Source organism: Nanorana parkeri, unplaced genomic scaffold (assembly GCF_000935625.1).
Source record: "Nanorana parkeri isolate BGI_ZX_2015 unplaced genomic scaffold, ASM93562v1 scaffold474, whole genome shotgun sequence".
NCBI lineage: Eukaryota > Metazoa > Chordata > Amphibia > Anura > Dicroglossidae > Nanorana > Nanorana parkeri.
Window position 1 is genome coordinate 520626 of NW_017306742.1, and position 17950 is coordinate 538575.

Here is a 17950-nt window from a genome sequence, read left to right on the forward strand (position 1 = left end):
GGGGCAGAGAGAGGAGGAGAGAGAGGAAAGTGTGCGGGGGGAAGGGGTTTTGTCTGACACATATACAGCGTTCAAAATCCTTTCATCCGGAGCCATTATCTATATACTGTATTTATAGAATTCCAATTGTAAATACTTTGGTTGATCCCAGAGGTAGGGGACGGCATGATTGCCAGAGGCAGAGATATGATGGGATTTGTAGTTCCACCAGTAGTTTTGGTTGGACTGACCTTTAGATGGAAGAGTCTTCTGAGATCTCTGACACTCTCTTGGTAGATGGCGGTCAGTCTGTTGAGCGTCCTCTTCTGAGGTCGGCGATCGCTCATCAAACCGCCGCTCTTCAGGCGATGAGGAGGACCTACAAGTGAGAGCGGCAATGACCACCCGGCTCCATGTCACACATCATCATCCATGTAAAGTGAAAAGCCATAAAGACTCAAAACATTTCTCAATAGCAGCAATGGCTATAAATCTATTGTATGTGCCTTCCCAAACACAGCTATTACCTTGTAAAGGAACCAGTGACATCATCACTGTGCTGTACATAGCCTGTGCGGACAGCAGAGCTGTGGGAGGGGCCTTACAGGCCCCACCCACTACAGGCTGCTTGAAGAAAAATACAGGAGGGGCGGAGACAAGACTAGTCACCCTGCACAAGGAGAGAGAGCTGCACTGACCGGTCTTTATTACAGGAGGGGGCGGAGACAAGATCAGTCACCCTGCACAAGAAGAGAGAGCAGCAGTGACCGGTCTTTATTACAGGAGGGGGCGGAGACAAGACCAGTGACCGCACAAGAAGAGAGAGCAGCAGTGACCGGTCTTTATTACAGGAGGGGGCGGAGACAAGACCAGTGACCGCACAAGGAAAAAGAGCAGCAGTGACCGGTCTTTATTACAGGAGGGGGCGGAGACAAGACCAGTCACCCTGCACAAGGAAAGAGAGCAGCAGTGACCGGTCTTTATTACAGGAGGGGAAAGTTGAGAGTTGGGAAAAGGTGACATATATTTTTTTAGCTAGCTTTGTCCCACTTGGGAGAATTACCTTCACTTCCTGTTCTGTAGACACAACAGGAAGTGTCAGGAAATCTTTATAAAATACAGGAAATCTCCTCTTAGTTGTCACCAGTATAAGAGCATTGTGTCATTACGTATCCGGCCGCTATGTAGATACCAGGCCAGGTCACCGCTTTTTATTCACCACAAATCGTCTTATTAATAAAGCTCCAGCATCCCTCACCTAACCAGTGCCAGCTATGGCTCATTAATAACCAGTCACAGCTTCCTGTTGACCTCCCAGCATCCATTCCAGGGTTGCATATCCCCTCAGTCACTCCTGACGCATACTCTGCATCAGCACCAAGGAACATGGTGGCCTCTGTGAAGATTTCAGGGCGTTGGGTGCAGAAAGATGGCGGATACGACGAGGTGTGCTAAGATGGCCGCTGGAAAGACGTCACGACGCTGGGTGGTGCTGATGGAGCAGCGTGGCGGTGCGGAGCTGTGGTAACATGGCTTTCGAATGAGACGCAGCGCCCACTGAAGTGCGTGACGTATGTGTGTCGACTGGTCAGCTGACCCCGGAAGCGGAAGTGGTGTGTTGTTGTCTGAGAGAGTTTAGAGACATGGGATGCGACGGGGGAACCATTCCTAAGCGCCATGAGTTGGTGAAGGGACCCAAGAAGGTGGAAAAGGTGAGGGGAAGCTACTGAGGGACTATAAGTCCCAGTATATCCTGTCAGAACCCCCCTATTCTTTGTATGGGTTAATGGGCCCTCTGTCACCCAATTCAATGTACTTGTATGGTCTGAGGAAGACTACAAGTCCCAGTATGTCCTGTCAGAGCCCTCCCTACGGGTTGTATGGCTTAATGAGCCCCCTAGCACTCAATACTATGTTCTTGTATGGTCTGAGGAGACCTACAAGTCCCAGTATGTCCTGTCAGAGCCCCCCTATGGGCTGTATGGCTTAATGAGCCCCCTAGCACTCAATACTATGTTCTTGTATGGTCTGAGGAAGACTACAAGTCCCAGTATGTCCTGCCAGAGCCCGCCTATGGGCTGTATGGCTTAATGAGCCCCCTAGCACTCAATACTATGTTCTTGTATGGTCTGAGGAAGACTACAAGTCCCAGTATGTCCTGTCAGAGCCCGCCTATGGGCTGTATGGCTTAATGAGCCCCTTGGCACTCAATACTATGTTCTTGTATGGTCTAAAGAAGATTACAAGTCCCAGTATGTCCTGTCAGAGCCCCCCTATGGGCTATATGGCTTAATGAGCCCCTTGGCACTCAATACTATGTTCTTGTATGGTCTAAAGAAGATTACAAGTCCCAGTATGTCCTGTCATAGCCTCCCTATGGGCTGTATGGGGTAATGAGCTTCCTGGCACCCAGCACCATGTATTTTTATAGTCAGGGAGGGACTACAAGTGCCAGTATCTAAGACCCCTGGCCCCCATGGCCTGTATGAAGTACAGAGTAGTCAGAGGAGGACTTCATGTCCTAGCATGCTCCTCCACTTATTACTGTGCACTAATATCAGAGGGGGACTACAAGTGCCAGAATGTCATGTCATCCAGTACTATGCACTAATACAGCCTGAGGAGGACTGCAATTCCTGGTATCTCCTGTCACGTAGTGCTATGTACTGATACTACTGGAGGAGGACTATAAGTCCGAGAATGGCCTGCCAGAGGCCCCCTGTGAGGTTTCACCGTCCTTCCATCCAATGCTGTGTACTAATACTGCCAGAGGAGGACTACCAGTCCTAGCATGTCACTATGTACTAATGCAGCCCGAGGAGGACTAATGTCCCTTACATTGGTGGTCAGTGGGAAGAATGCTCCTTACATTGGGGGTCAGTGGGAAGAATGTCCCTTACATTGGGGGTCAGTGGGAAGAATGCTCCTTACAGTGGTGGTCAGTGGGAAGAATGCTCCTTAGATTGGCGGTCAGTGAGAAGAATGTCCATTACATTGGCGGTCAGTGAGAAGAATGTCCCTTACATTGGTGGTCATTGGGAAGAATGCTCCTTACATTGGTGGTCAGTGGGAAGAATGCTCCTTACATTGGTGGTCAGTGGGAAGAACGCTCCTTACATTGGTGGTCAGTGGGAAGAATGCTCCTTACATTGGTGGTCAGTGGGAAGAATGCTCCTTACATTGGTGGTCAGTGGGAAGAATGCTCCTTACATTGGTGGTCAGTGGGAAGAATGCTCCTTACATTGGTGGTCAGTGGGAAGAATGCTCCTTACATTGGTGGTCAGTGGGAAGAATGCTCCTTACATTGGTGGTCAGTGGGAAGAATGCTCCTTACATTGGTGGTCAGTGGGAAGAATGCTCCTTACATTGGTGGTCAGTGGGAAGAATGCTCCTTACATTGGTGGTCAGTGGGAAGAATGCTCCTTACATTGGTGGTCAGTGGGAAGAATGCTCCTTACATTGGTGGTCAGTGGGAAGAATGCTCCTTACATTGGGGGTCAGTGGGAAGAATGTCCCTTACATTGGGGGTCAGTGGGAAGAATGCTCCTTACATTGGGGGTCAGTGGGAAGAATGTCCCTTACATTGGGGGTCAGTGGGAAGAATGCTCCTTACAGTGGTGGTCAGTGGGAAGAATGCTCCTTAGATTGGCGGTCAGTGAGAAGAATGTCCATTACATTGGCGGTCAGTGAGAAGAATGTCCCTTACATTGGTGGTCAGTGAGAAGAATGCTCCTTACATTGGTGCTCGGTGGGAAGAATGCTCCTTACATTGGGGGTCAGTGGGAAGAATGCTCCTTACATTGGGGGTCAGTGGGAAGAATGCTCCTTACATTGGTGCTCGGTGGGAAGAATGCTCCTTACATTGGGGGTCAGTGAGAAGAATGTCCATTACATTGTGGGTCAGTGAGAAGAATGTCCATTACATTGTGGGTCAGTGGGAAGAATACTCCTTACATTGGTGGTCAGTGGGAAGAACGCTCCTTACATTGGTGCTCGGTGGGAAGAACGCTCCTTACATTGGGGGTCGGTGGGAAGAACGCTCCTTACATTGGTGCTCGGTGGGAAGAACGCTCCTTACATTGGGGGTCGGTGGGAAGAACGCTCCTTACATTGGTGCTCGGTGGGGAGAATGCTCCTTACATAGGGGGATCGGTGGGAAGAATGCTCCTTACATTGGGGGGGTCGGTGGGAAGAAAGCTCCTTACATTGGTGCTCGGTGGGAAGAATGCTCCTTACGTTGGTGGTCGGTGGGAAGAATGCTCCTTACATAGGGCGATCGGTGGGAAGAATGCTCCTTACATTGGTGGTCGGTGGGAAGAATGCTCCTTACATAGGGGGTCAGTGGGAAGAATGCTCCTTACATTGGTGCTCGGTGGGAAGAATGCTCCTTACATTGGTGGTCGGTGGGAAGAATGCTCCTTACATAGGGCGATCGGTGGGAAGAATGCTCCTTACATTGGTGGTCAGTGGGAAGAATGCTCCTTACATTGGGGGTAAGAAAGCTCTGGTTGAGAAAGGCTGAAGTAGTAGAAAGATGTAATAAGCAGGTTGAAAATGTTTGACTTTCTGGTTCGGTGTTCATATATATCAGCACTTTCATATCTCGTTGTTCTTCTGTTTTTTCAGGTTGACAAGAACGCTGAGCTGGTGGCCCGCTGGTATTACTGCACACTGAGCCAGGAGAAACTGAAAAAGCCCATTGTGTCCTGTGAACTGGGCAGGTATGTCCCATCTGATGTCATCATTGTGTCCTGTTATGTGTGTAAGAACAGGCAGGAGGCTGATGGTAGACCAGACAGATGCACATAGCAGCCAGCCAATGCTGCAGACTTTGCTTGGGTATGGACAACCTGGACGAGTCGGGTAACCAAACAATTTCACTTTTCTCCCAATTTTTTTTTCTTTAATATTTTGGTTCATAGAAGCAGATGTTTTGGCTTCTAGAATGGACTGACGGGTCCCTAAATTCTGCACCAGTTTTCCCACTGGTGACCTAAAGCTGAACCCCGGCCTTCCCTTCAGTCTTCTATCTGAACCCCGGCCTTCCCTTCAGTCTTCTATCTGAACCCCGGCCTTCCCTTCAGTCTTCTATCTGAACCCCGGCCTTCCCTTCAGTCTTCTATCTGAACCCCGGCCTTCCTTCAGTCTTCTATCTGACCTCCGTCCGTCCCTTCAGTCTTATATCTGACCTCCGGCCTCCCCTTCAGTCTTATATCTGACCTCCATCCTTCCCTTCGGTCTTATATCTGACCTCCATCCTTCCCTTCGGTCCTATATCTGACCTCCGGCCTTCCCTTCGGTCTTCTATCTGAACCCCGGCCTTCCCTTCGGTCTTCTATCTGAACCCCGGCCTTCCCTTCGCTCTTCTATCTGAACCCCGGCCTTCCCTTCGCTCTTCTATCTGAACCCCGGCCTTCCCTTCGCTCTTCTATCTGAACCCCGGCCTTCCCTTCGCTCTTCTACCTGAACCCCGGCCTTCCCTTCGCTCTTCTACCTGAACCCCGGCCTTCCCTTCGCTCTTCTACCTGAACCCCGGCCTTCCCTTCGCTCTTCTACCTGAACCCCGGCCTTCCCTTCGCTCTTCTACCTGAACCCCGGCCTTCCCTTCGCTCTTCTACCTGAACCCCGGCCTTCCCTTCGCTCTTCTACCTGAACCCCGGCCTTCCCTTCGCTCTTCTACCTGAACCCCGGCCTTCCCTTCGCTCTTCTACCTGAACCCCGGCCTTCCCTTCGCTCTTCTACCTGAACCCCGGCCTTCCCTTCGCTCTTCTACCTGAACCCCGGCCTCCCCATCAGTCTGGCACAGTTGTAGCGGCTCCTTCTGGACTGAAATGGCTTCCTCTGATCTCTCTGCACCCTGGGAACTTCTCACGATGCAGCAAGTCAGATAGAGCCCGCCTCATTTCCTGGATATATGACATTCAGCATCATATTCCCACTTTCATTCTTAGCCTGACTGTTCTTTTAATCATGGAGGCTCAGTGTCACAGGTGGGCATTTACTTAGGGTGGTCTGCATGCAAATACAGCCTGCCTAGAACTGCCCACTCCTCCAGACTGACATCCATCCAATAAGGCACTTTGATATTTACATAACTACATTCATGAGCCTGCCCACTGCTTGCATGAGGGCTCATGAGAGCAGTACTGATTCAGGGTGCTGTGTTGTTTTCAGGAGACTATATACAGCACCCTGCTGACCCCTCCCACCAGCTGTGATCTGTCTGCATTGCATAGAGAAGCACATGGAGAAGATGATATCACTGGTTCTAAAATAAGATATTTAATGAAAACAGGTTTTATTTAAACATTGCGTTACTATACTGAGGAGGGGGTGGGGAACCAGGGAAGGAAAAATACAAGCAGTTTAATCTTCAGCTTTTTAATTGAGGCTGCCTGTGATTGGTGGTTTTCACCCCTGTTATTTATCTCATATCTGTTTGTCCTCATACAGGCTGTACAATAAAGATGCCATCATTGAATTCCTGCTGGACAAATCTCCAGACAAGCCTCATGCTGATACTGCAGCTCACATCAAGAGCATCAAGGTACTGACACCCCTCTTACCTGGTATTGTATTTGTGTACACTTGTCATCTCAATAACTTGAAGGATATGTACTAATGAGCAGGGAGGGAATACAGATACTTTCAAATGGTATTTCAGGCAAACATACCCTTAATATAATGTATCTACAGTAGAAATCAGGCTCCAAAACGATCTGAGTCCCCAAGTATGGGACATGTATAGCAATGTGCAAACAGAGGGCAGGCTAACCTGAAGGTAGCCCTTTCCGCCTTTAAGGTACCAGAAGCCCAGACCTCACCTCCCATAAGGCAGACGAAGGCTTCCAGTGTGTGTCTGCACCAAATCCAAAACAGCAAACTTGGCAGCTACTCTAATCTGTTTAACACTGAGTAGTGGAAAGGTGCTCGTGGACAAGGATGGGATGACACTTGGCAGAGCCATACATTCAGAGAGCGTTAGGAGCTAATAACAAAGCCCTTCTAAATCAGAGAAGGGCACAGATGTAGATTTGCTAGCTAATAAAGGTAATTAATCGGACAGCTTGTAATGTCTTCTCGTCAGCAAAACTTTCACTTTTATAAATGTAAAATGCAATTCAGCTTCACTTTACTAGTGTCTGTTGTTTCCCAGAACATCATCGAATTGAATCTGAGTGACAATCCAGTATGGACCGGGAACAAGGGCAACACCAAAGGAGACAAATACGATGATCAGTGTGCACAGTTTATCTGCCCAGTTGTTGGACTGGAAATGAACGGCAAACACAGGTACCTACTAAAATGTATTTTTGCCTTAGTAATAATATTTTATAAATGGCATTAGTGGCTAGGACTAAACGGCCAATCAGATTACAGCTTGCACCAGCTTAGGGTGGCCGAGACAATGGATTGTGTTGGCGAATTGCTTATCAATTGAAGGAGAACTATGAGGTGAGTATTTTCCACTCATCCTCATAGTAAGAGCTGACGTGTGACAATGACACTTTCACAGGTCGGCTCTATAGATCGGAAAGTGAGTGAACACATACCGTCGCTCGCTCACTTCTCGATCCTGTCCCTGCAGAGAGCAGTGACTGCCAGTCACCGCTGCCCGCATGGATCCTCCCCTCTCCGATCCTCCAGCGCTGACTGGAGGAACTGACAGGGGCGGGCACATCTGGCTCTGCCTCTAGATAGGTAGAGCCTGCTGTCAATCAGCCATCTGTGTGGATCTCGACAGTATTGTCGGGGATCCGTCCCGGCTGCGGCGCTCTCTGTATATAGCGAGCTATATACTGAGCTTTGGGTCACGGGAGGACATTAGAACATGTCCTCCCATAACCCTTAAGAGAACTCTGGGATAAAAAGGTTACCCCATAGTCCTCTTTTAAGCCAGTCGTGGGCAACTCCTGCCCTCCAGCTCTGTGCTTTCACTAGAAATCCCAGCATGCCTCTGGGAGTCAAGCCTGTAACTGTCAGTCTTGCAATGCTTCATGGGACTCGTAGTTCCACAACAGCTGGAGAGCCGGCATTGCCCACCACTGAATTAATCCTTGGTCTGCTTTAGAGGATGTCTTAACCCAAAATACTAAAGATGTCACATGTGGCAGCTTACCAGTCCTTCGATGTAATGCTAAGAACATTTTCAAGTACAAAAAATCCTGGAAATCCAGTGTCCTTGTAACTCCCCGTACACTGCACTAAGATATATGTGATTACCATCACATGGGCAGCACAGTGGCTGGCTGGTCAGCATGGTTGCTATGCTCCACAGGGGTCCTTGGCTCAGTTTCCAGCCAAGACACTCTGCATGGAATTTGGGGATTTCTTCCTCTACTCTGAAGATTTGCTGCTAGGTTATAGCTACTGCCTAAGTATGTATGTGACACAAGGACATTAGACTGTAAGTTCCTTAAGCGCAGCGACTGAAGTGAAAGTACAATGTAAAGTGATGTAAATATTTGGCGCCAGATTAATACCGGTAATAAATAATAAGACATATGTGATAACTAGCCGCTATTGGCGCCATTCTTCTGCTTCCAGCTGATATTATATAATCCTTATAAGTAGGGAGGATGTGTCATCTGTGTAAATTGTAGCAAAATGGTTTTGTTTGTTGAGTGTTAATTAAACAGGAACTTGGCTTCCATTAGACACTGCATTGTCTTTGTTCCTCTGCAGGTTTTGTGTGCTGAGACAGTGCGGCTGTGTGTTCTCCGAGCGGGCCCTGAAGGAGATCAAGACCGATGTCTGTCACAAGGTAAGGGACCGGCGTCGCAATTCCTTGACCGCAAAGACGGCTGTGCATTTCTAGCAGCCGTCATAGTGAGGCTTTGTCCCATGGCGGAGGAAGTCATTTGACTTTCTAACCTATTTAATCCTTGTGAAGGAGATTTGAGAGGTAGGCAGAATGGTTTTTATTCAGACACTCTCTCTGCTGATACACCAAACTAATAAACCTGATTAGAAGATACTTTTATCCTGTTTTCTACCAATAGAGGCACAGTCCACCTTCTGGACCATGTTTAATGTTATGTGGGGTGTAACCTAAAACATGGTAGCATAAACTATCCCGAAAAACGCCATTTACTAGAGATTGCACCGATACCGAATACTAGGGATGCACCGATACTAGTATCGATATTGGTGCCGATACCGAGTATTTCATTGAGTACTCGTACTCGCCCAAATGCTCCGATCCCTTCCCCGATACTTCCTGTATCAGGACGTCAGGCAGCGCGTCATTACACGCTGCCCGGCTTCCTGATTGGCCGGGAAGCGGCTCCATGCTCTCTCGTCAATTGTGATGAGACAGCATTGAGCCGACTTCCCGGCCAATCAGGAAGCCGGGCAGCGTGTAATGACGCGGCGCCCGGCATTCTGAATGGCCGGGAAACCGGCTTCATGCTCCCTTGTCATCTCATGGCGAGGGAGCATGGAGCCGGCCTCCCTGCCAATCAGAAAGCATGGCGCCGTGTAATGAATTGGCCGGGAAGCGGCTCCATGCTCGTCACTTGTGATGAGAGAGCATGAAGCCGGCCAATCAGAAAGCAGGGTGCCGCGTCTTTACACGGCGTCCAGCTTCCATGATTGGCCAGCAAGACGGCTCCGGCCGGGTACCGGAGGAAGGCCGCTCCTGGCTGGAGAGGCCCCCGGGGGGAACAGGCTGGACATGCCGAGGTGAGAGGGGACGGGAAGCCGGGTGGCGAGTTTTTACACGCTTCCCGGCTAATCAGGAAGCCAGGTGGCGAGTCATTACACGCCACCTGGCTTCCTGAATGGGACTTCCGGTAATTGGTAGCGGCGAGTACCGAAAAAAGATTAGCGATACTCGGTACCAAAATACCGTTATCTGTGCATCCCTACCACTTACCCCTCACCAGAATTGCAGGGTGCTTCTTATTCCTCAGTTCGGTCTGGTTTTTAAATCAGCGCGGCTGTGCGTGGTTCCGGCTGCACAGCCACGTCATCTAGTCACAAGGGTCAGTGAATGAAAATACTGCTGCAGTCCAATGTCAGGCTTCATGATGGGGATAGGTGGATGGGGACACAATTTCCATTGCTTTTAGCAAGGGTGGAGGACCTTCCTTTACGTCTTTGAGGATGATAGGAAAATTTGTTACCCATAGAAACCAATTGTTTTTTTTTTTTTTTCTTGCTGTAGATGTTGACATCTGGGAATTGGTTGCTTTGGTTATCACAGACATTTTACTACAATGCTTGCTCCACCCCTTCATGAAGCCTGACATTGTACTGCTGAACTCCACCTATCCCCATCCCTACATTGATTTCCTTCCCAGCAAAACAATGCTGGTGCTTTGACTTTCAGTTGCCTGCTTATACTATGTGTAGGGGAGATGTAGTTCTGGGGGTATGCTTTTATTTTCAGGGATTGTGCTCCCAGCAGCTGCCCTTGCAAACACTTTAAAACCTGCTGATGATGAAGTCACAGGGAATAATCAAATCTGTGTCTCAACACAGGAACGAGGTAATAGAGATGAAATTAATGCCGTGACTGTTGAGGGGGAGAGGGGGGCTTGGGGGTTAATTTGGGTAATGACTGGAGATGCACCATTTAGGGCTTGTTCACACCATTTTCTGGTCCAGATCTGCAGACGCGGTGTTATGTGTGCAGTGCGTTTTTGCCGCGTTTTACCGCGTTCCAGTTACAAAAGTGGAGTGGGGCTGTCAATATGTTAGCTGCGGTGCGTTTTCGGTGCGTGACCGGACAAAATGTGACATGCAGTATTTTCTCTGTCCGGACTGCGCACGTGAGAATTGTAGCCCATAAAACACATAGGGATACATTGGGATGCATTTTGGGTGCAGGAGCACACGGTTCTGGTCCAGACACAATCCAGACGTTGTGTGAACAAGCCCTAAAGGAGAATTATGGGGAGAGTGGGAAAAAAAAGTGAGAGTTAGAGCCGGCGTGTGATGCTGAAGCTGTCACACGTCGGCTCTATTGATCGAGAACTGAGCAATCGCATACCGCTGATCGCTTGGTTCACAATCTTCTCCCTGCAGAGGGTGGTGACTGTCAGTCATTGCTCCTTGCAGGGATTCCCCCCCCCTCTCATTTTAAGAATTCAGCCTATTTGCTGAGTACTGGCTGTGATACTGTTTTGTTTTTGTTTTTTCATTTGCACCAACCGTGACATTTTCAGGTCAAGTTTTCAAGGCCTACCCCTTTCTTCTAAGGTCTAAGCCAGGGGTAGCAAACCACCTCTGGCCCTCCAGCTGTGGTGGAACTACAAATTCCATGAGGCATTGCAAGATTCTCACAGCCACAGACATGACTCCCGGAGAGAGAGATGCATCATGGGATTTGTAGTTTCACCACAGCTGGAGGGCTAGAGTTTGGCTACCCCCTGGTCTAAGCAATACTAAAACACAAAGGTTAAACCCTTTTATGAATCAATAGAAAAGCTAAACCTTTGTGTATCGGTACTGCTTGGACTTTAGGAAAAGGGAGTAGGCACCGAAAGCTGGGCCCTCAAATTTGACTGTTGCAAATTAAAAAAAGGTATCACAGACAGTATTCCGTTGCGTTGTTGCAGTAGTACTAATACGACTACAATCACCTTACTAGTGATGAGCTCTGCATCGTGCCATAGACCTGTCACTAGATTCTAGTGAACTGAAGTCTTTATTTTTTGAGCATTGAAAGTACAGACGGATCCACTTCATGGCACAGGACAGGAAATGCAGGATAAAGAATTGTTTTGTAAACACGTGTCTCCCCATACATTATGCATTTAATGCTTGATCGCAGTTTGTACGGTGATAGGATCGCGGTTTTGTCACGGCATAAACGTTTGGATCCCCCCCCCCCCGGGCCGTCGCTAGGTTTCTGGTTACTAATCCTTTATTTATGTTCAGTAAGATCATTAGCGGCACTTCCTCTGGGAGCGAAAGGGCTCCTTGCACCCCCGGGGGGGGAGGATCTATGTTACGCCTGAAGCATAAAGCTCCTAATTGGCATCGCCGGGTCTTAAAAGACATTACAACCGCTCCAACATCGTGCATTTTATGGAGCAAGTATTTAAACCCAATCACTAAAATCTCACAGAAACGTCATTTCTAAAATTGTTTTGTCTCTTTAAAACCTGAAGCTTTCATTAAAATAATCCGCTGTGGATTCCTTGTTCAGGAACTACCTGTGACGGGGTGACACCCAAATGTACACCTGCGTTGTCATATATTAGAGACTATAAGTAGCTGTGCTGACGCACATTGTTCATGCCTAGTGCACCGTTGTTAAACATTAGGTAGCAGGTCCAGAGCAATGATGTGCAGCTGACGCTGGAGCGAGTGAATGTAGACAGGTGGTGGCTGAGACAGGCTGGAGGAGATAAGCAGCACTGAGATAGGGTGAAAATAGCATTTTATTAGAAAAATTGGCAGTTGTTTATGATTAGCGGCTCTTTATCAAACTAAACGTCATCCGGTTAGTGTTTACATCTACCGTAATATATTCTTTTATATGTATTAGGGATGCACGGATACTGATAATAGTTTCAGTGCTGATACCGAGTATTCCTACTCGGCCAAATGCTCCGATACCCGAACTTTTTCTCTGACCAGCAGTGCCTTAGGGGGAACATGGAGCCGGCTTCCCGGGCAATCAGGAAGCTGGGTGACCAGTAATGACACGCCTCCCGGCTTCCTGATTGGCCGGCAAGCAAGCGTGATGCTTTTTGGCTGGGAAGGCGGTTTTCTGGCCAAACAACATGGAGCCGGCTTCCCGAGCAATCAGGAAGCCGTGCAGAATGTCATTACCCGCCGCCCAGCTTCCTGATTGTCCGGGAAGCCGTCTCCTTGCCAGCGGAAGTACCGGTATCGGTACTCAGTATCAGCGAGTACCGAAAGCAAAATCGCAGGTACTCCATTGCATCCCTAATATGTATTATATTATGTAATATATCTTTTGGAGCTGACTTTGGAAAACATTTACTATTGCTATGGGGGAAAATAAATAAAGAACAACTTAAGGCAGCAATAAAATTAATCAAGGATCTGCGACAGCCATCCTAAGAAATGAAGGAGGTCCAAAAGTCAAATAAAACAAACACATCTATTACCATCATTAAGTACATCACACAATTTACAGGAAGCCAAAAAACACTGCAAACATCTTTTTTTTTTTTTTGCCTTTTTATCCACGGTCACATGACCTCCTGGTCTCCTGCTCTTCCATAATTTTCATTCCAGCAGCAAATTTGAGTCGGATCTCCTGTCGGCATATCGAGTTCTCTTTCAGAAACTCATGCAAAGCGCCGGGCTCTCCGGGGGAGCGGGCGTCATTTGCATGATGTCGTTTATTAAAATACGGGCGCCGGCTCTCTGGTTACTCCATGCAAATGTTCTTCGCCCTCGTCACAGATCCGTTTTTAAGGTATACTCGTCTGGAAAATACCAGTCCTGTTCTATGGGGACTTCGGCTCCGTTCAGAACTTTTTGGCGGAACTGCCTTTCCAAGCAGTCCGTGACCAGGGGGTATCGATGAGGGTCGAATTTGTTGGCGTATAAATGCGGAGAGTCGGTCAGCCATTGCAGATCCCCCAGCCCGTACACACAGATGTCACGGACGTAATGACCTTAGAGCGGGGAATAAAAAAACAAAAATCTAATTTGTGATCTCTAATAATCGATCCTATTTAAAATTAAACGTACACGGGATCATTTTTGGCAATTTGACACTTTTTAAAGCTGGTGTGCAGACAAACCGATAAACACACACAGATGAAATGCATATAAGGGAGCTGTTTTAATTGATAGATGATTTGTATCTCTGTCCAGCCAGTCCTGAGATTTACATCGCACTGGCACGTGAGGAGACCCGGGCACGGGAGAAGACACTTACAGGCCTTACCTCTCCCCCAGCCTTTAATGGGAGAAGCAGCAGACTGATGAGCTCATCTCTCCATCACTATGCTGTATCCCGTTATCCTCCTCCATATCAGCATGTTCCTTGTGAGCACTACAGCGCACTTGTTTGGCTCCTTGTGCTGTTTTGTCCTCTCCCAGTCTGAGCCCTGTTGTATAAGGGACTGCAAGGGGTGATGCTAAGTTACCTACACTGCTTGCATTCTTAATATACATTGAATGTTGTAATAATGAATGCAGAGCTGCATTAATTTGTTGTTTTATGTGCTGTACTGGTCCTCCCTCGCTGTTCACACTGGTTGGAAATAGGAAAGCAGCGATTTACATTTTTTCCAGACCGAGTATGAGTACCGATACTTTTCCTCAAGTCGTTTTTTTTGTTTCATAGTAGTGGAGCACCAGGCCTCAGTCGTAGCTGCGATTGCTGTAACCCTGTTGTGACTCCAAGCTGCAGAGGGACTACAAATCTCAGCATACTTTATACAGCAATGCGGGTCTCTGGAGGGGGAGATGTGCGCAGGGTCTCTGGAGGGGGACATATGCGGAGGGTCTCTGGAGGTGGAGATGTGCGCAGGGTCTCTGGAGGGGGAGATGTGCGCAGGGTCTCTGGAGGGGGAGATGTGAAGGCCGGCGGAAGCGTTGTAAATACTGTATGTAGTGTTCCCTTCCAGTATTATATCAAGCAGTCTAATGAGAAAAATTATAATTCACACAACTAGTGATGCACCGATACCAATATCGGTGCCAATATGAGCTTGTACTCATGCAAATGCTCCGATACCCAAAACCAATACTGGCGCTTTAATTTATGCAAATTAAGTGGCTGTCTTAGGTCCTGCTATTGCTTGGGACCTTGCAGCAGCCTTCTTGGGAACCATGCAGTACCTCCTATCTGTGTCTGAATACATTAGGAATGAATCTGTAAGAATATTACCATTACATCCAGAGTGACTTTTCCCCTCTTGGTCCCTCCATTTAATGGCTCGGATATTTCCTTCCCATCCTGCCTCAGGGGTGGATCCTGGGGCACCTGAAAGATGTAATGGCTTACTACATTCACAGCTAATATACAATCACATTTTATATAAATAAACATTCCCTCTAGGAAGTGCCCCAAATTGTCTTCTTTTCGGACATGTAAAGAAGTGAAGAGGATCTTGAAAGAGTAGAAGCCTGGTAAGACAGAATTGCTGACCAACTAGCCCAACCTGAACATCATTGCCACATAATCCTTCATTAGAGGACATATGACCATTGCCTTCTTGAGAGTGAGTCACAGAGAGGTTAGCATTAGCAATGAGCACCTTTAAGATAAGATGTCATGAAGCCAATTGTTTTGGGTTTTCCAGCAATCTGCCAGGGATCCTATATATTCCATGTTCACTCCTGACATGAGAACGACACTCAATGTGAGGTAAAATTGGGTGTCGCGGTCACCTTATCGTACAAAGTGTCTCTTACCTTGAATCCTGTTGAGCGTTACCCAGTAGTGCTCGTCCGGACTGTATGTGTCCTTTGACCATTCGAGAAGATCTTTTGCCTGTTCGTCGGTCAGCACGAATTGCACAAAGTCCCTGGTGAGGGCGTAGTACGCCGTCCCAAAATACAGGGTGATGTTATAAGGCGGACCCCCTTTCTCCTCTTTGGTTGGATAAACATAGGACGTCCCCTTGTGTACAAATTCTTTATAACTCACTTGAGTTCGGTACTTCATATGATCGGGTTGAATCACCCCGGGCGTCAGGTTCTTGCGGTTCCATTTGCTTTTTAAATAACGTATGATCTCCCTATTTGTTCTAATGGGGAAATCCTGGCCACAGAGATTGATCACGTGACTCCACGGAGCGTCGGAACGCACCAAGTCCTCCATGCAGTTTAGATCCGCTTGCAGGCGCGAGATCCCAGCGTAGACCACCGTCTCTTGTTTTGCAGAGATAAAAATGTTTGGCAGGCAGTGCGCCACTCTCTGTACCGCTTGGCTGAAAGCGTTGGGCGACTTTTGGTCAATGTGGATGCAGTAGATGTTCTGCGGGGCGTAGATGGCAGTGAGCAGTTTCAGGAACATCTCCAGGTTTTTGTGTATGGTCATTATGAACGCCAAGGGGTAGCCGGCTTCCTCCTCAGACAGAGGTTTGGTTATTAAGTGTAATTCCTTTATTAGGGTGGAACAATTGGTCTTGGGTTCTAGAATGTTCGGGGCCGGCTTTTTGGATGGTGTCAGAGCCTCTTGGCATACATTTGCCACCACTAGGGCAGCTGACTTTCCTTCAAACAAAGCTTTGCACAGCTCTCCGGGGTAATAGCCGCATTCCTTAATCTCCGACAAAATGGATGTCCTTTCTTCCGGTTGGCTGATGTTGTTTAAGGCCACCAGGACGAGGCAGATGCCAATACATAACATAAACCCGGACTTGGTGCAACCAAGAATGCTCATTGTCTTCTCTCCCAAGACTCATTCATTAGCATTATTGCCAGGCTTTCTCTCAAGTCCTAAAGGAGGCAAAAAAAAAGAGGGTCATGAATCCTAAAAGACTAAAGCGAAACAATTTATCTTTAACTGCAGGTCCTAACTCACCTAGGAAGGGAAGGAAGGCTCATCAGTCCCATTTGTGGGCAACTTCCTGTATGCATGACCAGTCACCCCAGCCAGCTCTGTATGAGTTGTTATACCGGTCCCATCAATGCCCCTTTTTCTATTGATGACGTGATTACAGTTCCTGAGGTAGGGAGAGCATTATTTTGGATCTAGCCATAATCTCCCTGCTCAGAACTGCCCATCTCCACTATTCCAGCCCCTCTGCACCGTCCGGTGTCCCTACTGTTATTTGCATCCAAACTGGGGACATTGGGAACCAGGAGAGCCCAGTCAGCCTGCTCATCTGTGGTGCTGCAATAGATGCATCTCTCACATTTGCTGAATGCAGAACAACCCTCTCTCCTGTGTAAACACTGCTGGTAACCAAGCCTCTCTTTACGCCAAAGCTCCGGCGTCCTGTAGCTACTAGTTGCCATAGCGCTGAGAACGGAGATCGTGTAGTAGTAGGTAAAGAGTTGCATGCAAAAGGTAAATAAACAAAAACTAGCAAGGACTTGACCACAATGCTTGTGCAATCTGATTGCAACTGAAGTCCCCTAGTATCAGTGGGAAATTACAGCCAAATGAGAGTGCCCCCATGCACATACTTGCTTATAAACATTACAAACCATGAACAGCTATGTAACCTCTTCCTGCCGGCAGGAGCTGATCCTTTAAATATTTATAATAAAATATATTTGTAATAAAATATAAAATGGGCTTCCTAGTCATGTGATCACTGTGATTGGCTGTAACAGTGATCAGTAGCCTCCACCTCCTCCGTAAACAGTGACCAGTAGCTGACTGTGACAGCATGGTTACTGTGTTAGGGGTGCCGAGTGAATGCGCTCCCTGCAGCCACACTGGCTGTGCGGATATATGTGTGCAGCTCGGTGTAAGACCCCATTGCCGTGCCGACACATGTATGTGTATGGCTGGTGGGGAGGAGATAAAATATATACACACATTGTTAAGATTATTTATATTTGTTTTACATTTGGTTGGAGTAGGGAAGGGGAGAACCTCTGTTATGCTTCTATTGTTGGCCATGTTCCCCATAGGGGAGATTTTATCTCACTTCCTGTACTGGAGGCACCCATAACCAGGACAGGAAGTGAAGAGATATTTTCAGACAGCAATACAACCCTAACAGAAGTTCTAAACTTCCTAATCTATACAAAACTAAAATTACAAATAAATTACTAGAATTTATCTTCAAAATCTGACCTCCAGCCTTCTCTTCAGTCTTCTATCTGACCTCCAGCCTTCTCTTCAGTCTTCTATCTGACCTCCAGCCTTCTCTTCAGTCTTCTATCTGACCTCCAGCCTTCTCTTCAGTCTTCTGTCTGACCTCCGTCCTTCCCTTCAGTCTTCTATCTAACCTCCGTCCTTCCCTTCAGTCTTCTATCTAACCTCCGTCCTTCCCTTCAGTCTTCTATCTAACCTCCGTCCTTCCCTTCAGTCTTCTATCTAACCTCCGTCCTTCCCTTCAGTCTTCTATCT

The 17950-nt window shown here is 47.7% G+C and overlaps 2 protein-coding genes across 2 annotated transcripts in view; one reads left to right on the forward strand and one right to left on the reverse strand.

Moving 5' to 3' along the window:
• Positions 1 to 1571: 1571 nt before the first annotated feature.
• The window catches only part of RTFDC1 (replication termination factor 2 domain containing 1), a 31897-nt gene continuing 15518 nt past the window's right edge, over positions 1572 to 17950 (forward strand). Inside the window, exons 1-5 of the mRNA XM_018560673.1 lie at positions 1572 to 1691; positions 4606 to 4700; positions 6433 to 6526; positions 7136 to 7272; positions 8665 to 8743. Coding sequence (XP_018416175.1) covers positions 1623 to 1691; positions 4606 to 4700; positions 6433 to 6526; positions 7136 to 7272; positions 8665 to 8743 — 474 coding nt within the window. The 5' untranslated portion in view covers positions 1572 to 1622. The remainder of the gene's footprint in view (positions 1692 to 4605; positions 4701 to 6432; positions 6527 to 7135; positions 7273 to 8664; positions 8744 to 17950) is intronic.
• On the reverse strand, positions 13289 to 16353 carry GCNT7 (glucosaminyl (N-acetyl) transferase family member 7). Its single transcript, XM_018560683.1, has 3 exons — positions 15334 to 16353; positions 14807 to 14902; positions 13289 to 13583 (listed from the first exon to the last, which is right to left on the reverse strand). Exons 1-3 carry the CDS (start codon positions 16304 to 16306, stop codon positions 13363 to 13365), a joined length of 1290 nt encoding a protein of 429 aa, XP_018416185.1. The 5' UTR covers positions 16307 to 16353; the 3' UTR covers positions 13289 to 13362.

Excerpts from the sequence above, each read along its gene's own strand:
- GCNT7 (XM_018560683.1), bottom strand. The coding sequence starts at position 16,306 with ATGAGCATTCTTGGTTGCACCAAGTCCGGGTTTATGTTATGTATTGGC. Across the intron at positions 14,903-15,333 it reads AACGCTCAACAGGATTCAAG|GTGCCCCAGGATCCACCCCT; the intron begins GTAAGAGACACT and ends TACATCTTTCAG. Across the intron at positions 13,584-14,806 it reads AAGTCACTCTGGATGTAATG|GTCATTACGTCCGTGACATC; the intron begins GTAATATTCTTA and ends CCCCGCTCTAAG.